Source organism: Phalacrocorax aristotelis, chromosome 6 (assembly GCF_949628215.1).
Source record: "Phalacrocorax aristotelis chromosome 6, bGulAri2.1, whole genome shotgun sequence".
Lineage (NCBI taxonomy): Eukaryota > Metazoa > Chordata > Aves > Suliformes > Phalacrocoracidae > Phalacrocorax > Phalacrocorax aristotelis.
This window is the reverse complement of record NC_134281.1, coordinates 58,708,111-58,718,036: the sequence shown is the minus strand read 5'-3', so window position 1 is coordinate 58,718,036 and position 9,926 is coordinate 58,708,111. Positions and strand designations below refer to the sequence as shown.

The 9,926-nt window shown below is 43.3% G+C and overlaps 1 protein-coding gene across 1 annotated transcript; it reads left to right on the top strand.

Moving 5' to 3' along the window:
* The first annotated feature begins 344 nt into the window (after window positions 1-344).
* F3 (coagulation factor III, tissue factor) lies at window positions 345-7,290 on the top strand. The gene is made up of 6 exons (XM_075098169.1): window positions 345-533; window positions 1,625-1,739; window positions 3,871-4,055; window positions 4,460-4,641; window positions 4,767-4,926; window positions 6,112-7,290. Exons 1-6 carry the CDS (start codon window positions 443-445, stop codon window positions 6,249-6,251), a joined length of 873 nt encoding a protein of 290 aa, XP_074954270.1. The 5' UTR covers window positions 345-442; the 3' UTR covers window positions 6,252-7,290.
* Window positions 7,291-9,926: the final 2,636 nt, after the last annotated feature.

The following is a 9,926-nucleotide window of genomic DNA, read 5'->3' as shown; positions in this document are numbered from 1 at the left end:
CGTTGCCCAGTTTCACCAATATTCCATCCTACGGGCAGGGAGCGCGGGGTGGTACAAGCGTTCGGGGACACCGGGAAGGTGGGGAGATGGGGTCTGCAAACACGTCCAGGTGTGCTTGCACATCCAGGTGGGTCCGCAACCGGGGACGCGGCACCCCATCCCTCAGCACCCCTCTCTTTGCGGTAGATCCCCTTTTCCTCTTGCTCAACCCAGCGATGCCTAAGCGCTTCCGCCAGGCCCTCTCCTGCTCCCCGTGACCCCATCCGGGCCGGCCACCGAGCCTCCGCCGCTCCCACCGCCTTCCCCACCGGGCTTCCCCGCGGGTGAGGCGCCCGCAGTCCCCGCCTCTCCTCCCGCAGATATAAGCCGCCGCCTCCCGCCCCGTCGGCAGCTCACCGCCGGCAGCACGGTCGCTTCCCCGCTGGATTCCTTTCACCTCAGGATGCTGCGCGCCGTGACCGGAGGACAGGCTTTGCTGCCGCTGCCGCTGCTGCTGCTGCTGAGCGCCCTGCTCTGGGGCCCGGCTGCCGCCGGTGGGTAACTGGGGCCGCTGGCTCGGGCGGACGGGACAGACGGACGGGACAGACGGCGCGGGTCGGTCCCTCTGACAGAGAGAGGCTCCGGCGGCTGTGGCGGGAGCGGCGGCTGACTGGCGCGGGGCCATGGCGGGAGAGCGTCCCTCGCCTGCCGGGCTCTGAGGGGCCCCGACCCCCGCCCGGCTCTGCTTCAGCACCCGGGCGGCGGAGCCCTCGGGTGGCCAAGGGCTGGTTTTTTCTCCAGTGTGTGCGGGGATCCTGGGTGACCATAGCCGGGTCGGTGCTGGGGAGCTGTGGGGAGTCCTCAGGAGTCGGCAGCCGCCAACCTACTGTGACAAGGAGTGATCTGCAAGATTTCTTTCCCTTGTTCCCAGTTAGGAGCTTGTCAGAGAGGCAGAGAAGGTGGTATTTAGACAATAATTAGGGTATGGCTCAATGAAACGCTTGATTTCCAGAGGTCACAGAGATTGTGCGGTGTTTTCCGCTCCGGCTTCCTCCCAGGCAGTTCCCCAAAGGAGCTGTGGCTTCTGCCGGGGCCGTGGGCTCGCGGGTCACCGCAGCCTCCCTCGGCTGCGCGCCGGCATGGGTTCACCCTGGGGTAGCCCTGCTCGGATGTAAGCATGTAGGGCAACCACTGAGTTTTAAAAGACCTTACCTTCCCGAAATAAATAAATGGGGAAACTAGGAGCGAATGCCTTCTGCAGCCGGTAACAGCCGGGGATGGTTTTGAACCGCACCACGTTTATTTGGTGCTTGGACACCATCATGAGTATGTTCTACCTTTTTTAGCTTCTTCAGAGGTCTAGGAATAAAAAGGAGGCATGAGGCAGAACTCCAAATAATTTACCTCACCAACCTAGGAGTTAAAAGCGGGAAAATAATTTTCTTCTTGTGTTTCTGGCTTCTGCCAGGACACATTCCTTTAGTAAGGCGAGCATGAGCCCCAAGGGCAGGACCGAGCCTTTTCCCCAAAAAGAACTCTTCCAAGTAGCAATTAACAGCAACTATTTCATTTAACTAAACAGTGACTGCAGGGAGCCAGGAATTGCATATAATATGGCTGATGGCACTCTTTTCTGTATTTAAAGGCAATCCAGAACTACCGACAGCAGTTAATATAACTTGGTCTTCAATCAATTTTAAAACTATACTACAGTGGCAACCAAAACCATCAGGTTACTTCTATACAGTAGAAATACACGGGTAAGTAGATAACACCAAGGTATGCCCATTAATGGCAATTGAAGAAGATGCAGATAGAGTGTGTTTGAATATTTCTGAGACTGAATGTAAGCAGAAAAGAGCCCAAACATGAGGATTTAGAAAATTGCCAACCCAGCCGTTAATACTTCTTTGCGTCCAACTATAAGAATATCTGATTCAGGCTTTTGGTTTTGCCCACTTCAGAAACAGAAAATGGAGCTTTAGATCAGTGTTTCAGGTCTGGGGTTCGGTGCAGGCCAGCTGCACTGGAGATCTAGGCCAAGATACTTTGAAGAAGGTGACACGCTATCTGACATACCGTGTATTAGATAGAACTTCACCTTTTTATGTCTTTCAAGGTGTCTGGACTGAGTCTTTCGTCTTGGGAGGTGTCTGATAAATATGAGTCTGCATTTTATTCTAATTGGTGAATCACAGTAAATGAATAATTTGTCTTGCTGGGTAATATTACAAGTTACCTTTGTTCACCTATGGCTGTCGAGACTTCCTCTGTCATCATGTTTTATCTAAGCTATGAAATATTGTGGCCATAAAAAGTAGCCAGCTCATGTGAAGTGTCTAACAGCTCTTTCAATACTGTACAAAAACTTTCATGAAGTTTGGTAATAAATCTGTGCTGTTCTTAGCTCTCATATTAATTCATAGACCATTATTAAACATGCCCCAAAGGGAAACTGCATCATCAACTCTCCTACTTATTAATGAACATACGGTACTGTAGTCTCTTCTGTCTGGAAAAGTAGCGTAGAAATGAGAGTTCTGCCATGACTAATGGGTGAAATACCAGTGCAATGTGCTTTTTTTATTCTTGAAGGGAATGATGAAATTAATAGACTTAAAAGCACACACTAGCCGAATGAATTTTGTGAAACTTATGAAACTGGAGTTTCTTTCTAGCCATTTGTGCTTGCAAAAAATTGAAGTCTGTGCAAGATTCAGAATAGAATCAGGTATAGTTCTGGCACGGAGACGCTTCTTCAGACAAGTTGAGTTGCTCTTCTGGATGAAGTGTGCTCAAATGTTTGCTTTCTCGTCTATGTACATTTGCAGAGTACATTTGTTTGATCACAAAGGTCGAGTCTCCTCTGTCGCTTTTCAAGAAATCTCTAGGGCGTTATCACTAACCGATCTGTGACATCATAAGAAATCCAGTGAAGTGAGAAGGGAGTTCAGGCGACTCTTAAATAAAACTTGACCTACTTGGAGGAAAACTCATTTGCTGATTGCCAAACAGTGGGCACGCTTGCTCTTCCAGCTGAGGTCGCACCATCCCTGAGGTCCCTTCCAACCTGTGATTCTGTTAATTTTTCTTTTCCTTAGTCCACCAGCAAAAAACAGGGGAAAAATTGAAGCTGTAATATCTAATCTGTTTTCCCATTCCTTGTTATTAGGAAGTAAAATGGAGAATTTACACTTTTTTCCTGGTTTTGTTATTATTTCTCAAGAAAATGAACCTACTTTCTAGCATTTAAAAATCAATAAAAGTGCATGGGTCATGTTTTTTGTAAATTTTTTTTTTAATCGGAATTCTGTAACGAAAATTGCTACAGCTGTCTGGTTCTTAGTGACATTTGCACCTACATAGATGGAAAAAATAAGTGACAGATATAAGATGTGGTTGTCACGTTAAACAATCTACATCGGTGCCAACAGAGCTTCCTAGGACAACTGATGTTTCTAAAGGCAGTAGTTTTCAGATGCATCAGGGAGAACACTTTCAAAGTGATTTATGCATCTTAAGGTTTCTTAAAGAAGTCAACTGCAGAAAAATCCAAAACCAGAACTACTTATGGTTTCTATTCAGTTCATATAAAAGATTGAAGTTTTAATTCATAAATGAATCCAATAACATATTTCTATGTGGTTCCTATTCGATTTACTTAAGTCTACTTCGAATTGTGAAATACAGCTGTACAGGATAGTGGGGTATGAGGTTTTTTTCTTCTCCTTTTCAGCGTAGTATACCTGCAAGACTGTTCCACTGGATGAGAGAAACCTATCCTGTTTGAGGGGGGGAAACCATGTTTTTAAATATGTGAAAAAACTATGTTTCTTAAATACGTAAAAGTCAGTCTGGAAAGCGTTGACGCTTCTTTCTTGCTCTTTTCAGCCATACATCCGACACCAAAAGAAAATGCATTTTGACAACAGAAACAGAGTGTGATGTTACTGATGTGCTCAGGAATGTGAATGAGACCTATACAGCACACATACTCTCTGTACCATCCTCGGGGATGGATAACTTCGAAGAACCACCTTTTGCAGTCTCTGAAAAATTTACACCTTATGAACAGAGTAAGTAGGATTGCCAGTTAAATCTTACCATAAACTTCCTTTCAAGACTACTTCCATTGACTTAAACAAGGTTTAGACTGGGCCTAAAGGTTTTTCCTATAGATTCTTCCAGCAGCCATACTGATAACTGAGAGGATGACATTCAGGCATAAAGCTTTCCCTGTTGCAGGGGAGTGTGTAAGATTTTAGTTGCCATTTGTTTCTCACTACAGTGAGCAGACCATTTTATTAATATCATGTACTAGATGAAATATTTGTTAAAAATTCAAGATTTCACTGTATTACTTCGTGTCTGTAAACTTACAGTACGTTGGAGGGGAAGGGAATGGAGGAAGGAATTCAGAAAAAGCATGTTAAGTAAAAACTGTTGTGTCAGTTTTTTAATTCTAAAAATGCTTGTATAGCTATTCTCGGAAAACCGGAGATACTGAATTACACACAAAAAGGTTCCGAACTGAATGTTGTGTTTGAAGACCCGCTTACACCATATACATTTTCTAATGGAAGCTTTGAAAGTATTCGAGATATTTTCCAGCATGACCTGCAATACAAACTCTCTTACTGGAAAGATCAGAGTTCTGGAAAGGTAAGGTCTGGCTCTACTTTTTACATATTCTGTAGCTGTATTATAGCTACACAATTTCTGTGCTACCTTAATAGCTGATGCTTTCACAGAGAACACGTCCTTGAAATATTTCTTTTCCTTTACAGAAAGAGAGAACAACAACAAGTCACACATTTGAAGTGAGCGTTGACAGCACAAAGAACTACTGCTTCTACATACAGGGAGTCATTCCCTCCCGCAGAGAAAACCGTTACGGTCAAGAAAGCACGGTGCTTTGTACCAGTGTAGGAAGAACTATCTTAGATGGTAGGTGTCTGGTGAAGTTTGTCACGCAGCCTTTAGCATTCTAACAAAAAGACACTTCAATTCTGAGTGTATTTTTAAAGCTCTCTAAACTGTGATGCCTCTTATAGAATAAACCATTTACTGTAGAAGTGAGAGGACACAGACTGAGTGTGGAAATTCATGGGAAGAACCCACATTAAGTAAGAGTCCACCATCTGTAGCTGGTTGGAGTTGGCTTTAGGGTTTTGCTAAACTGTTTTGCTTTGTTTTAAATTGTCTGAGTTGATGGCTGGTCACTGAGGTTTCAGATCTCATCACTAGCCTTCAGCTTTGTTTTCTTGTTTTCTGATTGTTTCCCTCAGATCCTTCCAATAACAGGTCCCAGAGTAAGTGCTTAAAGGATTAGCTCTAAAACATAGGAGTGCTGGAACTCTACCTATCCATTGACTCATAGTTTGAACTGAACTTTAGTTATTATCCCAGCAGCAGATGATGAGACCAGGACATTCTTTACTGTTACATTACAAGGTCAGAGACTGGCAAATTGACTTCTTTAGTGGTAAATAAGTTAGTGAGTGGTCGGTGAATCAGCCAGTCTAATTCCAGACGAACAATCCAGATAACACTTTCTTCAATATAAAGTCATCAGCGTTTATTAAATAGTATCACATTGCAGTACTGTGTCTTCTCCGCCAGATAAGCATATTTGCACTCTAAGTAGAAAAGCTCTTCTAAAATTGGCAAATTAACTCTCAGAATAACTTTCTTATCTAGGTACATATTTTCATTTATCACAATAGTTGAATTCTAGTAAATTGCAACACGAATAGAAATCTCTTCTGTTGGTGTTTTCTAGCTTCTAACGTAGAATAAATTTCCACTTGGACTTAGTTTCACAGAAATAATGCAGGGGCAGGGGGAATGGTTTGACTTATTCTTGTGGTGGTAGCATGGTATTTTAGTGCACTAACTGAACTAGATTAAAACCTAGTGTGAACCAGGTGAAATAAAGCTTTACCTCAGTTCAACAAATTCACGTTAAAATGAATTCAGTTCCCACTGAGGTGGTCCCTCTGCTTCTGTGATGCTGTAAAATACAGAAAGCGTTTTTTTAGTTCAGTGGGGTGGGTTCTAAGAGTTTATAGGGCTGTGACATTATGGCTCCGATAACTGAATCTTGGATTATTTTTTATTCCTCCCCTACAGAATACGGAGCAGAAGTATTTATCATCATAGCAGTGATAGCAATTGCGGTCATCACGCTTGCCATTGTCCTGTCAGTCATCCTGTGTAAACGCAAGAAAGCAAAAGCTGCAAGGGAGAAGGAACCGCTTAATGGCATCTAAGAAGTTATTGTGGACACTAGTGGCAGTTCCAAAGCGAAGAAAAAAAAGACAAAACCCATAAATTGGGTAATTGGGTGGAGCCTTTTAGCCTCTCTGACACAGGAATTTTGAAGCCCAAATGTTATGTGGATTCAAAAATCCATTAGACAGTCACAGATGAAAAATCCCGATACCCCCCTGTGTCACTAGTGGCCAGAGGCTGGGAGAGTATTCTGGTGCTCTGTTACAGTATCCTAATCCAGCTCATAAACTCTTCCCATGCTCCTTCTATCATCCTGTCTGAAAGAGGGTTCCGAACTAGATGGACCTTTGACTTGGCGAGGTACAGCCATTCTGAAAGCGTGGCCTGACTGAGCCAGAAGATCTGTGGTACCTGTGAGGGGAAAAAACACTACTTTTGAAAAATATGTGTCCTTTAGCTAACCAGAAGGAACAACATCTTGTTTCTGTGAAACAAAACCTGTGTTTATCTGACTTTCTTTTAATGTTATTAGCTGGTGAAACGATCTGTTAGTTCAGATGTGACAAAGACGCTACTGTTATTTCTGCACTTCTTGGATAAAATTAACTTGGTTTCTTTATCTTTGGATATAGACAAAGGTAAACAAACAGAAACTACTGTACTGGCAACTTGTAAGGAACACTCTTGAAGTAGGTAGCTGCTCTACATCTGGAAAGCGTATCCAGATGACACTACACCTAGAGTTACATGGACAGGGTAGTCTGATGGCTCCAAGTAAGTGTTAGAACAAATACTTTGCTGTTTTTGAGTCAGCCTTAACTCACTTCATGCAACAGAGTAGGTAGCAGTATTTACTGCATTTTGAATATTGTTTTTAATTAAACAGTAGGTGAATAATATAGTTTATGTGGTATAGATTCAAATCATCTTGGTGACGGGATTTGGAGGTACCTTTTGCTTTGTCTTTTTAAATATTTATTTTATAAATGATAATCTAATTTTTATATTGGTGATATCTGTATTTATGATGGTAATTTATACTTTTCTAGTGAAATAAAGGTGACTGGGAAAATAAGACACTCTTTTCCTTTTTTAAACGAAGTACAGGATTCATTCCAGAACTAAATTAAAAATAAATTTAGGAAGTATCTCTTGTGACAGCAGCATAGACAAGCTGCCAGAAGTCCAGGCAGGACTCTGCAAAACAGATGATGAAGGCACTTAGTACCTGTGAGGGTAGAAATATGAGAAGCCATAGTTCATGAACTGATGAAAGGTTTTGAGGAGTCCCGAGCCGCTTTCAGTATTTGCATTCACAGCTTCTCGTTCTGTTGGGAAGTTTACTAGACATTTCTCTGGGAGTGTCACTAGGGGTTTGCACGGCAGTGCCTGTGCTGCTTGGGGTACCAGTGGTCAGTCAAGGCGTGGCGGGGCCTGGCCCAGAGAACTGCTCCTAACAATGGTGATGGGCACAAAGAAAATCAAACAAACAAACCCCACCAAAACATGAGAATGGGGGAAAAATGTGTCTTGTAGTTGGCACTAATTGGCTGTATATCTCAAAGCTTTATATGTGTCTTAAGATCCATCGCATTTATGAGATGGAGTAACAGCATATGAAATTAATACCCCAATATACCAATTTTTATAGAATTGTATTTTATGTTTTTCATCCCTACTGTATTATATATACCCTCTTCATATGGATTAAGATGCTACTGGCATTCTCAAGATGCAAGGAGAGCTATATGATACAATACTATACTAATTACAAGTAATATGGGCTACAGTGTTAATGCAAAGTTATTTCTAAAGTGAGATATTTTTAACTGTGTTCTTAGTAGTTCTTGCTGTCCTAAATACTTCTGAGTAGGACACATTCTGCTAAATTTTAAAACGTGCTTCTGTAAAATCACTTGGCAGTCGTTGTCCAACCCTTTTTAAAGCATAGTTTGGGGTTTGTTCAGCCTGGAGAGGAGAAGACTGAGGGGGGATCTCATCAATGCTTAGAAATATCTGAAGGGCGGGTGTCAGGACGATGGGTCCAGGCTCTTTTCAGTGGTGCCCAACGCCAGGCCAAGGGGGGATGTGCCAAGGGGCACAAGTTGGAACATGGGAAGTTCCACCTGAACATAAGGACAAACCCCTTCCCTGTGCGGGTGCCAGAGCAGGGGCACAGGCTGCCCAGAGAGGCTGTGGGGTCCCTTCCCTGGAGACATTCACCCCCCGCCTGGACGCGGCCCTGTGCCCCTGCTCTGGGGGTGCCTGCTCCAGCAGGGGGTGGGACGGGATGAGCTCCAGAGGCCCCTTCCAACCCCTGCCATTGTGTGAGTCTGTGAACCTCCTGAGTGTGGTTTACAGGGGGTTTCTTAGTTCTTTGATTTCCTTTTTGACAGAGAGAAGAAAACAAACACCACCAACCCCCCCCAAAAAAAAACCCTATTTACTTAATGTTGTGCAATAATTGCTTACTACATAATCTGCTGATGCATAAGCCTTGTATGGAGGAGGAATCTTACAACAGCAGCCAAAAATGTGAGAGCTTGTGGGAGTAAATTTAAAAATATTCCAAAGTTGCCATCATCACTTCCCTTCCCTGTGCCGTTCTTGCTTCCGCAGCTTCATTCAGGGCCAAGCTCAGAAAAGGGAAGAGCTCATGGGAAAAGGAAGGCCTGTAGGTTACAGCGCAGTATTTTTTTAAACTAGAGCATGCATCTGATTGTCATAAGCTACATAGAATGATCTTATAAATCACGATTCATTACTTCAGAGATTTTCAGTTTGTTCTGAATATGAAGGTTGTTTTCATTAAAAGGAGGAAAGAAAGAACACCCATAGACATGCAAACAAGTGCCTTAAATGGCACAAGAGGGACCCACCACTGCACAAGTTTTGGAAACCTGAAGCACTTCTGTTCCCTGGCTGCAGTGTGTTCTCATCCAACAATGCTGAGTAACCAGAGTCACGGGGCTCACAGATCCCATTTCAAAGAGGATTTTTTGCTGTTTGTGGAGACAGTTGAGAAAGGGGCTTTTTACTGCAAACTTCCAGAAGTGTTATCCCTCGGGTCAGCGTCCTGAGCCCACGCAAAATGTTTTATGCAGAGATGTAACTTCCTCACAGAATCAGGGTGGGCAAAAGGAGTTGTTGAATAAAGGTATGGGCTAGAGGAAGAAAGGCTGGATCCTACCTACAACACACATGTGGCCACTTCAGCGCCGTACCGCTGTAAGATGGAGCCAGCCACCCAGGGAATTGATGTGAGAAAGGGAAAGGCTTTTCCTACGCACGTACGTTCCCTAGCTTATCTTCTAAGCAGGTTTCTGTAAGCAAGCATGTTCCTACCAATGCTCCTGATCCCCCGTTCCGCTTTGCTCCTTGTCATCTGTTGCAGGAAAAGGTATCTAGGTACTTCAAGTGGATAAAACATTTGCACAGTTCCCTGGCACAGTGCTTGTGTTCTCTCCTTATACAAATTAATATGTAACATTGCAGATTGTAATAAGCCACTTCCATTTTATAGTACTGCTTTAAAACAACATTCTTCTTCACATCAGTGAATAAAGACTGATATTGTTCTGCTGCTTTTCTGCCAGCCCTACCAGCATTATAGACAATTAAATTACTGCCATTACTTAAAACAAACAACTGTACAGGACTTCATAAATGTATATATGACAGATATGGCAGCAAACAGCTTAGCTAATCTCTTT